Raw genomic sequence first — 20,524 nt, 5'->3', positions numbered from 1 at the left:
CGCAACTCAGTCATTTACAGCGTCTCCTACTATATTCACACGGACATAGCCCTGTCATAGTATTGGACCGCATCTCGTTTCAGATCTGGGATCACTGGTCAGCCCTGAAGATGTGAACTGCAATGTTCACGAAACATCGGCAAACAATTCGTAGTTTTTTACACGAGTGAAACCCGAAATATCTCACTTTCGAAATTATTGTTATATAATCTTCATTTTTTAAATTATTAAAACACGTAATTTTTGCACACTGTTACTTACAAATATAATCGCACGCTTAATCTCTTTGAAATATCGCACTCCACGAGGATTCGAACCCTACCTAAACTACCTAGTAAACAAGTGTCCTAACCGCGCGCTCTACCGACTTCGCTATCGAAGCACTTGGATCTCGGTGACAAAATCTCGAGTAAGAATTTCTGATGATACATGCAAATTTTAGATAGACTTTAATATACCATTTTTTATTTATAAAAATTTTAGAATTGAATTTGACTTATTTCAAAAAAGGCTATATACTTTTGTTTTCTTGATATATTTAAAAATGTTATAAAATATGTAAAAGTAATAAACAATAAACAAAAATTCTCCATAAAATGCGCAGTTTTCAATTTATCCAACTCTTTTATTTTATTTATTATTTTATTTATCCAACTCTCTTACTGAATTTTTAATGACAAATAAAATTTCTTAAACAATAATATAAAATATGTAAAAAAGCGAAGTTTCACCTATTTAACAAGGGACTCAACACTTGTTGTTTCTAAATATTTAAAAAGCTTAAAAACGACCCAAAGGTAATGAATAGTAAAGAAAAGTTGCATGTACAAAAATTATTTAATAACATCAATGACAAAAAATAATTTTCTGCTATACGAAAATTTACGTAAACCACGAAGTTTTTAATTTACCGAATGCTTTGATCATACATTGTTTACTAATATTTGAATATGGAATGGCTTTCTTAAAACAACAATTTAAAATATGCAAAAAATAATTGAATTTCACTTATTTTACAAAGGGCTGCATACTTTTTTCTTTAAAAATGTAATCCGCTGAAAAACGATCTAAAGCTTATAAAAAATTAATAACTTTTGAGTTGAAAAACGCTTTAATAACCTCAGTGACAAATATTTTCTGATTTTTAAAAATATCTGTAAAACGCACATTTTTCGATTTATTTAATTCTTTTATAGTACTTTTTAATTCAGTTTTTAATTTATAATAACAATTCCAAAGAAAAATAATTTAAAATATGTAAAAAAGAATTGATGGCTAGTTTAAATATTACCCATTTAAAAAAACTCAATATTTTATTTTTATTTCCAGTATAAAATACTTCGAAATCAGAAGAAAAAAGAATTCTGTAAAGAAACGTTTGGTGCAAGAACTTGCAGGTTAAAAGAGATAGGGTCTCACGGTGGTCGTATGGAAAATATTTATTTGCTTCCTCCTTGCATTCTTAATTCTTTTATTTGAAAAAATTCTAATTGTCAATTTTTTAATTATTCTTTCAGAAAATGAAATGCATTCTTCATAAACTTTTGAAAAATGTTATTGAATTCAATTTCCTCAAATATTTTGCTTTATAAACGCATAACATTTTTTTAAATTATCAAGAGAATGTCATAATTTTATTTTTAAGCATTTTTTAAAGCTTATAACTTTGTTTTATGCTGTCATATATTTATTTTTCATTATTTACAAAAATGTTTCACGGTTAAAAAAATTCGAAATGATTTAATTTTAAGTAGATTAATACATACAAATAATCAGCGAAAAAAAATTGTAGACGCAGTACATTTATAACCTTTTAATAATTTTAGGAATGAAATTACTTTTGAGTATTGCATAATTATTTCAAAATTAATGACACTTTTTTTAAATCTATTTGAAAATTTTTAATTCTTACCCACAAAAACTTACCGACGCAATAAACTTATATTTTTTTAAATAGTTTTATGAGTGATTTGATTTGTGTGTCAGGGTAAAATTAGCAGTTTATCAAAGTTGAAAATTCTTATCTACATTTGCATAAATATTATTGAATTTCAAAATAATTGTTAGCGGCGAAGAGAACCAACTTCATATCATGTCAACTTAATAAGATACTTTTGCAGTAAGAAGTAAATTAATTTAGACCAATATATTAATTTTCATAATATGTGTGCGATCTCTATTGTATCAAGTCTACAGTTTTTATATTGAAAAGATTGATGTGATTCTATTTTGATGACATAGGTATCTTGAAAGTAAATCTGACATTCGTTTCTAATGAATAATTATTTGAAGGAAAATATTCAAGCATTATTTTAAGAGAAATTATTTCTTCGCTGAATACATTCATTTTCTCGTCTCAAGAACATGAACATTGTTTTAATTAAAATAGCAGTCAAAATAAGTATATGAATTTACTTGGATCAAGAATTTTGTTAGAGTTTTAGTTACGAGTACTTATCATGAGAATATAATATTCTTAATTCAATATTTTATTAAACTTCACGCAAATAAGTATAATGAAACAAATTAACTCAATACTTTTTTGCTTAGAGTAAATATATTCTTAATTCAAATAGTTGTCCTGATTCTATTTTTTTCTTGATTCAAGAAAATCGGTCCCTTGTAAAAAGAAAATACTTGCTTCTTTCAAGTAAAATCAGCCAAGTAAATTAGCCTACTTGATTCAATGCAAATTTTTTCAGTATAATGAATAAAATACGTTGTGCGTTATTCAGTAGCCATTTGTGAAACTAATTAATTCACTTTTCTGGGGCATAGTAGGCTAAAAACAGAAAAAAACTGGATAAAAAACACAAAAGCATCTTTGCGAACCAACTTTATGCTGCTAACAGTATGTTTTAGTTGCGAACAGAAAGAACTCCATGCTGCGAATACCAACTTGTCGACGTTTATTATGAATAATATTTAAATAAAAAAAATTTTTTATCGAAAAAAATTTTTTTAAATATGTTTCGTACGCAATATAATAAACTGACGAAAAATAAGACGAATACGCAATTCCATTCGATTTATTTTGTAACGTGACGTTTAAAAAAATTCTCTCTTCTGTGTGGCAAAATCGTGACGATTCTTCAAGCCGACTTCATACGCGACAGGTCAATCGCGCTAAAAAATCATCATTATAATTCTGCCCAACGAAACAAATATTACAATATGTTTGTATTTAAGTGTTAGAAAAATAAATTCGGAACAAAGGAGGACCCCAAAGTGTGGTCGAAATATTTGCACTAACGAGTATATAAACCCCTGACATTTTCTCTTCCTCCCTGACCCCGGTGCCAATATTTCCATCGAAGTTTTTTTTCTTGTTAGTTACATTAATCATTTCTGACCCAAACTTGAATGAATAACAATTATACTAGGTAGCATGATTTCGTTTATCTTTAATTAATGGGACATTTCAGTATGTTTTTTCCATAGAATACGATGCTGAAGGCGAAAATATATACGTACCTCATGCATATACTATGACCCTATATTTTCCAAAATGATCTTATGTTTTTTTTTACGTTTTTTCACGTGCGCAATATGATTCTTTCATTTGTATTTTGATTTGCGCCCGTGATTTACGCATGCGCGCACCTAATACCGGGCTGCTAGGGGGGACATTCGATAAGTCCGCAATTTCTGGAATTTTCCGCCCCTACAGCCCCGAAGTTGGAAAGTTATCGGACTTGTACTGTAACAAGATTTCGTTAGGCATCAATTGATGGGACATTTCAGTATTTTGTCTTCCGCAGAATACTAACCTGAAGGCGAAAATGTTTTATCTTTTCGCTTTTTTCAGAAAACCGGGTTTAAAAAGTTTGATGTGATATTGACCATTAAATCTAGAATATCCCCGAAGATATTGATGCGACAAAAAAAGAAGGATAGCAACTTATTGTTATTCATTTTTTTCACAAATTTCAAATACATTGCAGTACACTGAAATATGTTTGAAAGTCAAAATTAAATAATTCCGAAATCGGGGCTTTCAAAACTAGACTACTTACACAATTTGGGACAACTAGTAAAAAATATTATTCGATACTTCGAAAAAAAGCACCTTTTTCTGAACCAAATGGTCATTTCACTGCAGAATTTCGAAAATCAGTTCATGGGCTTTTACAGCTAGCAACCCACAATAAAGCTACTTATGAAGGTATAAAAATCATGCATGAATGATGAAAAAATCGATAGGGTGACGCGTTCTCATTATTTTGAGTGCCTCTTAAGTTTGGCTGCAAGCCAATGTACTACATGAAAGTAAAGTCCGATGGATTCTACACAGCTACAGCCTACAAGCACCGGAATGAGAAGTAAAAGGAAACAGACTCGCCACAACTAAATATATATCTGTAAAGTTATTGGCGACTCGTGACTTTGATCAAAAGCTGCGAATTTTAAAATCGCTCTGTGTTTTTGCCAGAGAATGCCTCGCTGAATATTATTTGAAGGTAGTCCTCTAAGTAGAATTTTTCCCCAGGTAACAACATTCTTTCTTTTAAACAGTACTTTGTTCTTTGCATGAATTATTATACAATAAAATTTCCAATTCACTAATATTTCGTTATTCATCTCTACCATGGAGAACTTCAGGCTGAGTTTTTTAATGTTCATTATTAATTACTCAAACTTTTTTATGTACAATAAAGTGAAATTGATCCAAATAGAGAATTACGTATACAATTTTACATAATACTGACATTTTTAGATATCAAACCTTCAAAAATGAACCCTTTAAGCCCCTGTAACTAGGCGGTCACGTGACTAAATCTAGTCCACGATTTATCTTTCCCAACTTACGTCTAAACGAAATGAGGTGTCGTTCTGAAAGTTTGGGAAATCAAAGAGGAGGCAATAAAGAACATGGCTCTGCTTTGTTCTGGTGGAAATGTTGAAAAAAAAATTCTGAAGAAAATAAAACTGGAAGCTATATCAGGCCTTTTCTTTCCCAACTTACCTCCAGACGGAATGAGATCTTCTTAAAAATTTGGCACGCTAAATAGAAGACTCAAAGGATGGTGTCTCTGGTTCTAAATATTAGAATTGTGCAGAAAGTTTGTTTTTAATTACTAATTTGGAGAAGGACCGACTGTGCTGTCCCAGTGGGCACAAAATTTGTCGACGTCTTTACGACATCTTTACAACAATTTTACGAAATCCTATGTCTGTGTCGCTATTGTGTCTTGACGATGTCTTAAAGACATCGTCAGGTCATACGACGTTTTTACGACATCGTAAAGACACCTTCGCGACATGGTCGTAGGATATAGTAAAGTTGCCCTAAACATGTCGTAAAGACGTCGCCAAATTTTGTGCCCATTGGGGCAGAACCCTGCAAGCAATTTTCAATGTTGTCAATTGGCTAAGTATGAGGTTTATATTGATCAAAGTAGAGAAAAACGACAAAAATCGATCACGAAAATTATAAACAAATAATGCAAAAACTAATGTTTGCACTTGAAATGAAAATAAACAAATTTGGTCTGACATACGTGTCAGCTGTGTCAGAGCAGCACTATCACAGCGAGTGTACAACTTCGAACTTCTACGGGTCTGTGGGTAATACAGATTGCATGATTACCGACAGAGAAAAATAGAAGCTAAACTTCTGCGTAAAGCCTATATGCGTCGGTTGATATTTCTTATTTTCATAAATAAACTTTTTTCTTCCCTCAACTATGTGCCTGGTCACAAACGGTCCTTTAATATTTACTACTATTTTCTTACATTTTTTTCCGCGTAACTTAAACTTTTATTTTTAAATATGAGTGAAAAAATATTGATGTCAGGACTGACTTGATCAGCTGGTCCACTCGTTACATGGTCTTAAGGGTCGTTGGAAAAAAGTTTGTTGGGACTTCAAAAAACAAAATAAAGTATTCTCTCTCTCGATATTTCACATCTAGACTAGAACAAAAATACCAATTTCATAGAACAAGAATCATAGTGGCAGAGATAATTTTTAAAGCGAAACCTATTTATCTGCGTTTTCTGCTAAGCGAATTAGTGTAAATTTGAAATTGTTTAACCTATTTTTCAACACATTGAAAGATTTTTAGAATCCTTAAGAAAGTTCAATCATATGATTATTAGTCACTTGCAATAAATAGTCCTTTCTCTGATCAACTTTTACTTAAATTTCGACCAGCTATAATTGATTGAACGAAACGACTGGAGTTAAAATCTTAACTCTGAATACATACCGGAACGCATAACCTATAAAACAGTTACCGCAGGTTTATTGAGTGTAATATCAAATTTCGAAATTGTTTAATATAGTATATTGTGTATCAAGGGAGGGAGAAGAGTGTTTTTCACAAATGTGAGTCATCACACGAGTGAAATCATTTTTCTCCTATGGTGTACACGATATTTTTTTACAAAATTTGTATGAACAAGTGCGACTTTGCTGTGCTTTTAAGAGTAGATCGAAACCTCTGCGCCCTCTGCGCCTCTGCCGTTATTTAGTTTTCTCCCGTTAGGGCTACTTTTCTTTTCATGATGGATTATGTCATCAAAGTCCGAATTTTCAAATGTGGCAAATGTGAAAAATAATGGTTAGGCACGAAAAAGCATCAAATTATTCATAAATTATTTTTCTTAATGTATTAGGAATAATAAACTAGTTATATATTCACTTAATATACATTTTATTGGGAGATTGACTCAATACGAAAATTCTTTCAAATATTGTTTTATTTGATCGAAAACTTTCATACAAATACATTAATAGCAGCTCCAATCACCTTCAGCGCCAATAATGGCTTGGCAGCTTCGAGGCATACTTTGGACAGAACCGCGATTTGGAAAGTCATCGACATTTTTCACCTCTTTGAAACGATTCACCCACTTACTCAAAAACTGTTTCGACTTTGCATATATTTCGCAGCAGCCGTTTAGGTCATTCTGGGACCTTTCGGGTGCAAGCACAAAAAAACTGCTTCGAAGCACGATGCGTATGCGGCATTCATTTTGGAAAAATGCTCGGTTCGTATTATGAACAACAGTCAGCTGATTCTCTTTCATAAAGCATAAAGAACTATACTGACCTATACAGGAAAAAAATTACAGCATTCGCATTTACCGATCGCTAGTAATCGTGACCACGCTTTTATTTAACCGACTGTAAGTCTACCAATGTCCAGCCCTTCTCTCCCCGCAATTCTCTCCGTCGCCCTTTTATTTAGATATACACTGTAATTAATCTATTTCTCATTAGTTCTATTTAAAACCCTGAGTGAAGATGTCTGTCAACTCGACTTCGTCCGTCCCAATGTGTGCAACTGTGAGTAAGCGAGGTAAGGTAGAATTAGTTATTGAAAATTATAAGTTTAGCTTTCATAAAAAACTTGCGGGTGGGAAATAGTATTGACACGTGGATTAGGCCTACTAGGCAAACCACTACAAAAACGCGCCTTATTATGCTTTACCTCTAGAGTGGTGCAGAAAAAAGCATACAAATCTATTTCCAATACAATTTCAGATATCACTGATCCGTAGTCCGTGCAGTGGAAGGGGACGTTCGCTCCCCTCAGTCGGTGCCTACCTGTGAAATTCGGGAGCGAAAAGCGTACTACCCATTTTATTGTTTACCATTTTAATGAAAAATGTTAGCGCTGCCTGAAATCGAGGTTTAACACTGCCCGTTTTTCTTTAACACTGCCTTTCTGATTAATACTGCGCATTAGGGCTTAAGCTTAGAATCTGCCCTAGACCATAATATCATACACAGAAAAAAATGGATGTTCAAACGTAACATCTAGATGTTCAGCGTTAACATATTTTATGTTTAACTATAGGACAACAATCTAGATGTTCAAAGCTAGCATCTGTAGATCTTAAAAAGTCAGATGGTACTATCTAAGATCCAAAATGTTTAGCTGAAATATCGGGGATATTACATGTATGGTCATGTCAAATAACGTTTGTAAATATTTGAGGAGTTTACTTATTTATGGTAATTTAAGGAATTGATTAATAAATTATTTGTGAATTTAAAATAAAAATTTAATGTTCGTACACGAAGGAAAACAGTCAAGTATAGTCGTGAAATTCCAATGCGCTATGCGCATGCACTCGAACGGTTTTAACATCTGAATCTGTTTCACTTTAACATAAAAAAAATTTATACCTAACATCTCAAAAAAATAGTAAATGTTTGACATGAATATCTTGATATTAGGTGCTGCAATCTTACCCTTTGAACATCTACATTTAAGCATCCCCTTTTCTCCGCGTACACACCAAAAAGAATGTTTTAGCTGAATTTCGCCTTCCAAGAAAATATAGCTGTGTCACCTAGATTTCTAGGTGTTTCAGCTAAGTTTGCCATCTAGAAATAATAAACTGTTAGCTGGGATAGCTAAACCATTTTTTTCAGTCCAGTTCGAACAATAGCGCCACGCGCAGGAAGTTTGGGCACGAGTACTTCGTTCGAAAACGTGCACATTTTTGGGTACACTACTTTGGATTCTATTTAACAGTGAATTCACAGTTTTAACATTATTCTTATTTTATTATGAATTATAAATCATTACAAAAGTGTCACCCAATTCTGTAACACGAAAGTCATATGACACGCAATTTGAAAATTCGATTTAACTTACAAACAATTAAGATTATTGTGCTTTTCTTAACAGATGATTCCTATAAGCATAAATTATACACAAAACTTTACGCTGTCATCGATTTTTCTATTTTTATGTGTGAACTTGAATATGGGGACATGTCGTTTAAATTTAGGTTATATTTTAAATTCTCATTTCTAAATAAAGGAAGTGAAATTTTGTGTCTTTGCGCTAAAAACTACTTCTATATAAGCACTTTAACATAATATTATTCACAAAATCAATTAAATCGTGAAAATTTGTAAAACAACCGAGAATTAAATTTCGCAACTTTTTTGACAACGGCCCATAAAACTAATTATTTTTTTATCATTTAAATATCCATGTTTCATTTGTAATCGATCAAAACACGTTCCATTCAAAGCATTAGAAAATGGAAATTTTAAACTTAAACATTGTACGATTTCATATCGAGAATTTTTCAATTAAAATACGCGGAATATCTCAGATAAAACCCTGAATAAATACATAAGATCAATTGAAAAATATTTATAATATAGTGCATGACTTGAAATAAAATAAAAAAGTACCCTTTCGATGTCTGAATTTTTCTGTTACATAATAGACTGATTGTGAGACGTGAGCAAATTAGATCCGAGTAACAGAGATTTTCAGTTTCTCTTAAATATGGAAATATTTTAATTTTACATACCCGAAGGTGGCATAGGTTGCTGCGTGGCTCTACGCATTGTGCCTGCGTTAGGAAATCTGGCCTGTTGACCCATCCCAATCCCAGCATGCATCATTTGCGCCTGGGCAGCTGCTTTGTACTCAGGAGGTGGTGGCCTCACACCCCCCATGTTTCCTGACATGTGCTGCTGCTGTTGCATCACCTTAACAAAATTATTATTAATTACAAATTCCATAAATCTTTAACCGAATGGTTATTTAAGTCTCAGAAAAAATGCAAGATAATATCGATTTTAACCATTTTGGAATTCTGATGTTCAATACTGTTCATGTCACTCAAATTGAACAATTATTTAATATTTTTAATATTATCATAAATTATTCAATTTTTAGTTCCGTACCAAACAATAAAAATATGTTTTTGCTTAATATAAGGCAAAGAAGTCTCAATGGAACCCATGCCACATTAACCGCGAATTAAATTAATCGACATTTTTGCATAATTATGAATAAAATGCACTATGGAAGGTTTATCTAGTGCTAAATGTTTATATTTACAAAAAAATGCAAACACTTTTTTCTAATTATAAACATCTAGCAACAGATAAGACAATTTCATAGGGACTACTTATTTAATTTAGCTACTCGCATTTTCAACTCGATATTTTATTTCGTGTGACAGGGGTTGTACTAAAAAAATTACGTGTAAATGCCACAATAGTGAAACTAGGAAGAATTTAATCTTGGAAATTAACAATAGGACCGGACTCGATAATTGGGACTTTATTTACGCCATTGTAAATTGCAAATTTCAAGCTCAAAGCTAAAATTACACTCGAGTCGCGGTACTGCGAACATTTAGCGCAGGTCCGCCCTCAATAGTGACACACATGAGGAGACCCCACTCATCCGACTATTTACTATGTTCAAATTTGTCAGATGAAGGAGAGTCTACAATAGGATTTAAGAAACCGACGTAGCATTGACTTTACGTAGACTTGATGTAGCAGTAGCTTGGACGTGATGCGCGCGCATGTATTTTCAACTGTTTATTCCCATGAATCATAAAATCGTAAAAAAACACAGTTGAAAATACATGCGCACGCATCACGTACAAGCTACTGCTATGTCAAGTCAATGCTACGTCGGTTTCTCTAATCCTATTGTGGACTCTCCTTGATACGTGTGTGTATCTATGTGCGAACATGTCAATTGTTTACATCCTGAGAGTTTGTAGTGACGGTTTGAATCGTTATTATAATTACAGTAAATTGTACATTTGATGAAATCATCAAATGTAGAAATGAGTAGGGGAGAAGGGGTTATGGCGTCTTTCTCACTATCCGGAGAAAAACGTACTTAATAGCGGGAGTTCGCAGTACTGAATTTCGCAGTACCGCGACTCGAGTGTATACAAATAAACTTTTGACTATTTCAATTTAAAATAGTGGCAATATTAAATTGTTGCAACCGTTGGTTGCAAGAACAGCCTGCTTCCAATTCTAGAAGTCACTTTTTCATTCGTTCTTCATGAAACACGTGGCGTTGGAAAAGGGGTAGAGGTGCGACCTTAAATTATTTCTTTGACCAGTCATTAGGATGCCTTTCCGCCATTACGTGGCGTTGGAAAAGGGGTAGGGGTGCGACCTTAAATTATTTCTTTAACCAGTCACTAGAGGGCCTTCCCGCATCACGTGGCGTTGGAAAAGGGGTAGAGGCGCGACCTTTAATTATTTCTGTGACCAGTCACAGGGGTGCCTACCCGCCCCCACGTGGTGTTGGAAAAGGGGTAGGGGTGCGGCCTTACATTATTTCTGCCACTAGACTCAGGGGTGCATCTTCGCCCCCACAAGACTTCAATTCTTGATTCGAAAATCGACGATAAAGTGTGATTTATACATAGAACGTTTCGTTAAACGCGTCAAAAGCCAAAAACTATCAAAATATCTCCGCAGTTACATGGCCTTACTCTAAAATGTGTAGAAGTCCCTTTCGTATGCTTTTTGCCGGTACAGATAGTGCATATAAACTTCGTAAACAAAAAGCGTAATTTTTTAAAGTTTTAACACTGCAAATTATATTTGCATGTGTTTTAAAGTCCAGCTTTGTAATCAGCCCATCAACATACATCAGTATACGATTTAGCAAAAAAACGTTAAAAAAAAGGAAAAAAGCCGGCAACATGCAATCTTGCCGGCACCGGCAACTAACAATGTTGCCGGCGCCGGCAGGCTAGCCACTACGTTCCTTAAATTGCATGAATTCCTTGAATGCCATGAATTCATTCAATTGCATGAATTCCTTGAATTCATTGAATTACATGAATTTCTTGAATTGCATGCATTCTTCAATTCATTGAATTTCATGAATTCCTTGAATTACAGGAATTCCTTGAATTTCGTGAATATGCGCGATCTGCCGCTACCTGGTTAGAAATATGCTTTCTGAAAAAACCGCTAAAAAAAATTGTCGGTACCGGTAATTTCTTTTTACAGGTACCGACAATTTTTTTTTAACGGCACCGACAATTTTTTCATTAACGGTACCGACAGTGTATACACTTCGTTCACCAGTTGAAAAAAGTACACTCATCAAAATGCAAAGAAAGTTTTAAATGGTCCAATTTTGAATGATCCACTATGAATTGAAATTATTTATTTTATGATCGCTTTTAATACAAAATTTTACAATTTTTAACTAACTGATTTAAAATTGTTGAATTTCAAGGCTTACATGCTCGGTTTTGAAAAAAAATCATGAAAAATTATTTCAGTTTGAAATTTCAAAATGTGATAAATTATAATTGCAAAACATACAGAATAGTTATAATCAAAGGCGAAAATAAAACAAAAAAAGTGAATGTAAGTCGTACAAAAGTGAGAAAAAACAATTTTTCACAGTATGAACATCGAAAATGGCGGCTTTCGTAGCCTGCGGAGCGGGACGAAAATGGCTGTGTGCAGGTGAGCGTGTAGGAAAGTACTTTACAAACCCTAGAGTATTTATACTTTCGCGAGTTACGACCGTAGAAACTTATCAAGTATTGCCACTACAGCGCGCACAAACTTTCTGTACGCTGTAGTGGCATCACTTACGTTGCAACGCAAACTTCACGTCTCTTTGAAACTGTCACTGTCACTGTGTATTCGTCAATATTTCTGTCATGCTCATTCAATGCTGTTAGAACAGACTATCTAGATGTTAATAGGTAATATCTTAGCGATTTAATTATGGGACAGAAATCTACATACTGAAGTAGAGTATCCGAAGATATTAAAAAGAAGATTTTAACTGAGAATATCCAAGATATTAAAGGGCAGAATCTAAGATATTCAAGGAATATTTTTTAGTTGTCCGCAAATTACCTGTAAGGCATGCCATTTTCTATAAAATGCAAAAGGATGTTAATATCGTAGTTCTCTGTTTTTAAAATCCGAATCTTCAAGCATTCGTCTTTTTGCATAATTATGCCATTTTTGCGTTGAACAGCTAACATACAGAAAAAGTGGTGTTAAAATCTTTTGTCGGCACGCCACACGTCAGCGACCTTGCTCCGATAAAATTTCGCTTTTTTAATATCTTAGATATTAACTGTTAATATTAGAAATTTTATACTTACAATAGAAACAGATATTGCCCTTTAATATTTTGTATGTTGAATAGAAGATCTATATTTTATGGTTAAATATCTAAGTTTTTAATATCTGCTTTTCAATATCTATTTTTCTCCGTCTGCAATTTCTGAATATAAATTGGAATCATTTACGTATCTAAATATTTGTAACCTGAAAATTGGCTATTTCCAATTTCGAAAAAATTCATTTACAACTACATACTTACAAAATAATCAACAAAAATATTCGCAAAAGTTAAAAATAAATTTTTTTTATGCTATTTGTTTCAAAACGGATTAGGACCGTTATATTTTTATGTCAGATTAAATGAAAATCCTGCCTTATATACTTAAGTGTTTAAAAGTATAATAAATTTGATTTTGAAGATGCAAAAGAAATTATAGTTTTAAGAGTACGTGATATTTCACAAATTTTCGACAATTTTAGTATTTATTGTGTTATCACTGTTGTACGAAGTATCACGATAAAATCGTGATGACAATGTACATATCACATCTCCTTTCTGAAAGAACTAAAAGCTTACAGAAAATCATTTACATACAAATTTTTTTGGTCAAGTTACAGTGTTCAGTTTCTGGAAATTTCCTGCTTTTCGAAAAGAATAATGAGCCATATTCAGGCCTATTTAAGGATCCTTTAAACTTGTAAATACCCAATGACTGTTTTGATAAAATAATGAAAAACTGGTTAAATTTAAATATTTAAAAAATCGTCACAAAAGCTTCCCAGGGTTTTTCAGATACATTCTTCATAAATGTTCTAGAATTAAATTGTTCTCTACAAAAATGTCTATATGAAATTTAGCTTTAGTCTTGTTAACAAATGATACGCTTTTATCTTACATCAGGTATCAGACAAGAATAAGTCTAAGAATTTTTTAAATTTGATGCGCAGAAAATTACAGAAGAAAACAATAAAAGCTCTCAGAGACTTGATGAACTTCAACAGTCGAATGAAAATTCATGAAAACCAAGGTTAGAAGAAAGTAAATGTACGATGGAAAAATAGCGTGTATTCCGAGTAGGCATTTCTTTGAAACGTTCAATAACTGGAGTAAAACAAAGCACACGGAACTAAAAACATTGTCTCAATAATGATTGCAGTACGAAATGAGTCAACTACTAATGACCCCGTTACCCACGCTCAACCCACGTGAAGAAATTAATATCTTACTTAGTCTAGTCAACCGTATATCGGTGTTTACTACTATATTAAGGTCAAAGATATGCTAAAAGAAATGTGCAGAATTTAGAACCAACTGGTCATAATTTTCAAACAGAATCAATAGTAATAGAATCAACTATTGGAGATCAATCATCGAGCCAGTTAGAAATAGATTTAAATATGTTAACTTAAATCCATCGAATCAATTAGGTATTTTCACTTCAAATACCAGGCAACTTCAGGTCATTGAATGCCGATGGGAAAGCAATGGACCAAATGCTTGGGACAAAACTTTATTTCTATAATATCTTTTGTAATGAATAACCATTTTTCTCATTTTTTTATTTCATTAAATAGTAATTAGAAAACAAAAATTATTTTTCGAATACACTTATATAGAAGAAATTAGTTTTCGCGAAGATATTACCAAAACAGGACAAAAATGGCCGAATCCCAGGTATTTGGTCCATTATTTTTCCCTCAGCAGTCAACGAAGTGAAGCTAGCTGGTGGTTTAAATGAAAATGCCTCATACAAAATCATTAAAATGAAAGTCAGTAGCGTTGCGGCAAGAAGAGTGGTCACTAATATCTAAGAACAACATTTCCCGTCATTATAACATTTTAAAACTCTGCATCTCTTCTCAATTCCAATTCTTTAAAACTTAATATTTCGAATTTAGCAATTTTGGTTCCAACGATTAATAAGGTTCGATTACAAACTGGAAGTCTTTTAATCTGAACATATTAATTTCTAACAATATTTACAATTAAAAACAGCCTCCTTAAAAATTAAATAGAATAGAATCCAAAGCCTAAGAAATTAGAAAATCTCAAAAACTGAAGTACAGTCAAACTCGGAGATAGTCGCGGTTTTGGAACTGACCTTGGACCTGACCTACCCTCACGGAACCGTATATAGTCCAATTCCGAACGTAAACAGGTTCCTGTTTTGTCACGCCTTATTGAGCACCGCACATCCCCGGAGTTTCTTCCAAAGATATTATAAACGTAGATGCGGTGCGGGCTTAGTTACCCGCGATAAATATAGACGGCGCGTCTGGCGAAAATGGTCAGTTCCCCTCTACCCACCGCCACCCGTAGATAGCAACCATAACCCAGTAGACCCCTCGATGCGCACTTATGGTAACATAGCTCGGACATGAACCATTTAAATTGAAAATAAATTCCCAATTAAAATTTATTTACATTTATAACTTTGCAACACATGGTTATCTTTGTTAAATGCCAGACATAAAAGACCATGAGAATTTTTTATTTCGGTTTCATATATTTTCTTCTAATTTGTATTCTTTTATAAGTTATAATTTTTGTACTCTATAATATTATATTTTTATTCAAACTGATAAAACTTTTAGTGCAATATCTATTAATAGTTCTTTGATATTATTTAGTATTTATTTTTATTTTTGTGATCTGCAATTTCAATAGATTTTTTATACTATTCGTCTAATCAAGTTCTCGTATGTATTTTCCAATTTCTTAAGGGCATGTGATACTTACAGTTTCCCTGGCTTTTTCTCCACGAAAATGAAAATTTTTGAAAACTGATTTCGGAGATGCTATAAAATATCATAACGGACGTCGCCGGACTCTTTTTTTTTAGAGATATAACAGCAACAAAATTTATTGTGCTGAATAAAAATGTTATGCATATGCATTATTTTAAGGTTACGTTGTTTTTCATTTCTGCCTTTCCGATAATCTGGAAATTATTTATAAAATAAACTTTTTTGATCGCCTGCAAACAAGGTTAGTTCCGGGAGATTAGTTACTATGTTTATTTGTAAGTCCAAAGTTTTCGACCAAAAATATTCTGTAGTTTGGATGCAACGCTCGGGTGAATTGTAACACACATAAACTCGAAATATACACGCACGTTGTTAGCAATATCAAAACTTTTTTGATAAAAAAACACAAAAAAAAGTGTGTGGGAACGTCCGTCAGCATGTTCGCCATCATGTCCCAGATTTTGAAGGGAAAATATATATTATTCTAGAAAAAAAGCCGGGGAAATCTAAAACTGGTAAAATCGACAATTTTCTAAGTATCACATGCCCTTAATTATTATATATTCTAACATTTTTATAAAAATATAATTATAATTCCAAGTGGCAGGAAAATTGTTCTTTCGGGTTTTAGATGTTAAGGTGGCAGTTCTAAGCCAGCTTACGTTTTGCATTGACAACAAAAATTAGATGAAGAGAATGTCACTGGCGCATTCATAAAATATATCATGTTCCATAAAATATATTTTAGAATTAACTGTAAAATATTATAATTGATACAGCTTACTTGAAATATTTACGTAAGTTATCTGGTATAAAACTTAAAATACAAATAATATAAATATTATTCAAATGATTTTTGAAGTTTTTTCATAACTTTCAAATATATTTCTAATGATTCCCATTGTTATCGTAAAATTTTTGTAAAATTCGAAAAAATTGCCTCAAAATCTTCCAGACTTTTTTTTTACAATTTTATAAATCTTTTAAAATGTTTTGAAATATTTTTAGGACTGAAAAATCCCGAATAATAAAATTCCCGACACTGTAAACTTCCTAAAATTATAAAATGCCGAAATCTGAAAATCCCGAATTCAAAAATTCCAGAATAATAAAATTCTGGACAGTTTACAATATTATTGAACTTGATAATTCCCGAATAATAAGATTCCATGCCGAATGCTGTCCAATTATAAAAGATACAAACTAGAAAATTCCCGAATTGTAGCAATTGAGAAAATAATGTTTTAATCAATATTACTTATTTTTTAAAAATACAATAATCAAATATTTTAATTATAGAAAATTTGTTTAATGTGTGATTTTTAAAACTATTCTTTTAATTTAAAATAACAATAATCGTATACAAATGTTCTGCAAAAATAAATTTAAAAACACGTGCACTTCAAACAAAACAAAATTTGTAGGATTCAATTCAGCACTGATTTAGCGCGAATCTTATTATTTTTTTATATTTTTAATTAACTATTTTATTTTTGCGAACATTTTTGTAGGTTAAAAAGGATACAATGCACTTTTTCAACAACAACAAGATTCTATCGGGAATTCTCAAATGCAGAAATATTATAAATTGTCCAGAATTTCGGGAATTTTTACAGTGATAGGAATTTTTACAGTTGTATAGTTTGACAAATATTCTTTAACCAGGAGTGAAATTATCCAGGAACAAGCACTTTAAACAAAACTGACCTTGAGCGAACATTAAATATATATATTTAAAAATTGACAAAAATCAGGCGCTATTTTCTTTACAAACCAATAATAATATGTAGGGGTGCCAAATGATCAAAAAAATGAATTAATAAAACTTGAAAAAGCACACTCTTACATAGCTTTTTAAACTAAACCTTTGTTGAGTTCCTTCAGGCACTTATAATTTTTAATAGTCCTACTTTCATATTTATCTGAAGTTATAAGATTTTAATTGTTCTGAAATAATAATTCAAGTATTAAAAGATGTTCATTTCTCATCCTTTAACTTTATACGATTTTACTTTCTAACCAAATAATTTGAAATGTTTCAATCTGAAATGATTGAACAAGTTCAATTCAATAATTCTTACATATTTAAATACCTTTAATTTCGAATTATTTAATATACTCAAGACTACAAATTTAAAATGTCTTAACTATCAAGACTTTATATATTTTTGGAATTGCTGCTGCTCTGTAGACTAAGCAGCACTTATTCTTTTATTAAGAAATTATAACCAAAAGTGTTTAAAAGAGTTTTCAAATGAGTTTTAAAAAGCTTAAAAACAGGTCAGAGGTTTCAATGGTTTAATATGTAAACCGATTCGAATTTGAAATAAGTCTACTTTTTTATGGTTGACCTAAAATTATTCAAGTTTAAAAGTTATAAATTACAATTGTGTAAAATAAAAAATAAATTTTAATTAATTTATATTTAAAACCAAATAAATTTGCATACTTCAATACGAATGCAGCTGAATACATTGCATTTAAACTTTGTACCTTTTCACGTTGTAGCAATTTGGAATCCCAGAATAAGTTATTTTTGGCCTAATCTATAACTTATAACGAAAATTGTGAAAAATCAAACAATAAGCCTGTATGCTGAAAATGATGTAAATTTTAACGTTAAAATTTGAGTTGTTAAACTGAAGGCTGAAAATTTTTTTAATTTTACAATTAGTGTTTTGTAAATTGTATTGGCATCTTAAAAGAGTATAATTAGTTTTTAAATTTTCGGAAGTTTTCCTTTTTTACTACCTAGAGGTAAAAAAAGTCTCTTCTATTTTTTTGGATTTTAATCATTTATTTTCTGACAGATATTCCTATTTAATTTACCCCCGTTTATCAGTGACTGAAATTCACTAGGAAAAAATCACCAAGACCCAAGCATCAAAATTTTATACACATTTTTAAAAATAAATACTGTAGGAAAAACCAGGCGCGCATCCACAATAGTGACGAAACGGCGATCGCCCCCCCCCCCCAGGATTTGTTGACTTACCGTAAAATGGTACATATGTATGTATAAATACAACAATACACAGGTGTCGAAATTATAATTACAGCGAATTTTGTATACTTTTTACAGGGGCGACTGAAATACATGAAAAAATAAAATTCCCGATTCGGTAAAACTCTCTCTGTCTCGAATAATAAAATTCCAAAACTAATAAAATTCCTTAGCAGTTTATAATATTACCGAATTTGAAAATTTTCAAATAATAAAATATAATGTTAAAAAATTATTGTTTAAATTTAAAATTAAAATAATTCTACAAAAAATGTATAGAAAAACTGATGTAAAATCACGTGTGCATTAAAGGGAAGAAAAAATTGCTCTAAATTTTCCTCGAAGATGATAAAATTTTCCAAACAAATTTTGCAGGATTTAAATCAGCTTATCTCAAAGTGCCTTTTTAATTTTTTAAATTAACAATTCGATTTTTCGGAAGATTTTTTGTAATTTAAAAAAATACCATATATATTTTCAACTAAAATATCTTATCCAGAAATATGTTTGTTTTTTTCAATTATCTCGAAATTTCATTCCTAGTTTCTTTTTTTTTTTATTAAGAAATTATATTACCGGGCGATCTCTCAGAGTACGCAGCCTTATCCTTGCATGCGGGGCTCTACAAGGATGGACGAACCCCTTTCCCTAGCTTCTCGTGGGAACAATAATGACAACACCAAACATAGTTGTAGTAAGTGCAGTTCAAAACAACAGCACTCGCAGGGCTCCCGACAATGGGTCGGCCAACAATGCCGACCAATCTAGAGCTGGGAGAGCCAATGAAAATGGATTCAATGCGATCGATCGGCGGGATCTCGCGACCTTTGGGTGGACGGAGCGACTGAATCACGACTTGCTAGAGTGCTACGATGTGAGTGTGGCCCCTGAACGGGGTTACATGGCACGGCTGCATGCTCTGTGGTGCATGAAACACCCAGAGCTTTTGCACTTTTCGCAGCAACGTCTGCGAAACCATGCTGAACTACTCCGAAAAAGGGGCTATGTAAGCGGAAAGCCTACTCTACTACAGCTAGAACAAGCCGGCAACAAAGAAAGAGAGGCGACAATAAGACTAACTGCGGACAGGCATCCAATAGACGAAGAGCGATGCTTTACGACCCGGAGAAACATCAACACCAAGGTTTCTCTCAAGCCTAAAGATCTGGCTGAAATGGATGACGAGCTTCGTGGACATTTTTCCGGAACATCCGACCTCTGGGCTATCAATTATTGTGTGTATAATGCAGCGAGAGCTTTGGCCGATGCGAACCGTAAAACAAAACCAACGGTTGATCATAAGACCAAAAGACGAATGCATCAACTTGTCATAAAGATAGGCTGGGCAAGACAGTACGCGTCCCGCATTCATTGTGTGATTAACTACATCACATCTGGCAGGAATTTTACCGCCAAGGTTCGAAAGTTCGCGCGCGAACTCCGGACCCGTTACCACACACTTAACAAGTCAAAGCTGCTGACCATCAGGCAGCATATTCTTGAGCGAAAACGGATAGTATCTAACGCTAAGAGAAGTCTAGAGCAGAGGGAGAGGTGGGTCAGAGAAAATCAACAGTTTCTCTCTGACCCATCTCGACTCTTCCAAGACCCTTCAGTTACTGTCGAACACCCACCCAAACCAGAGGAGGTCGAAGTATTTTGGAGAGAAGTCTACGAAGTGCAGCATAGACTGGACGAAGACTCAGAAAATATAAATAGCTTCAAGGAGTTATGTGTTGCCCTCATAAAACCTGATCAAGAATGCCATCCCATCACTACCGAGGAGGTGAAAAAAGTATTAAGAGGGATGAAGAACTATTCCCCACCGGGACCAGATTGTATAAAAACCTTCTGGTGGAAGAAGTTTTCTTCAACCCATCAGCATTTGGCCCGTATTTTCACCTCATATTTGAAGTCGGAAGAGC

At 32.7% G+C, this 20,524-nt stretch overlaps 1 protein-coding gene across 5 annotated transcripts in view; it reads right to left on the bottom strand.

Annotated features, from left to right (window-relative positions):
* LOC117173214 (neurogenic protein mastermind) overlaps window positions 1-20,524 on the bottom strand; it is a 758,065-nt gene that overhangs the window by 18,223 nt on the left and 719,318 nt on the right. For all 5 annotated transcript variants that reach the window (XM_033361664.1, XM_033361665.1, XM_033361668.1 and 2 more), the window contains exon 4: window positions 9,289-9,469. In XM_033361664.1, coding sequence (XP_033217555.1) covers window positions 9,289-9,469 — 181 coding nt within the window. The remainder of the gene's footprint in view (window positions 1-9,288; window positions 9,470-20,524) is intronic.

This window comes from Belonocnema kinseyi, chromosome 5, assembly GCF_010883055.1.
Source record: "Belonocnema kinseyi isolate 2016_QV_RU_SX_M_011 chromosome 5, B_treatae_v1, whole genome shotgun sequence".
NCBI lineage: Eukaryota > Metazoa > Arthropoda > Insecta > Hymenoptera > Cynipidae > Belonocnema > Belonocnema kinseyi.
Note: the sequence above shows the minus strand (reverse complement) of the source record. Positions and strands in the feature narration are given on the sequence as shown.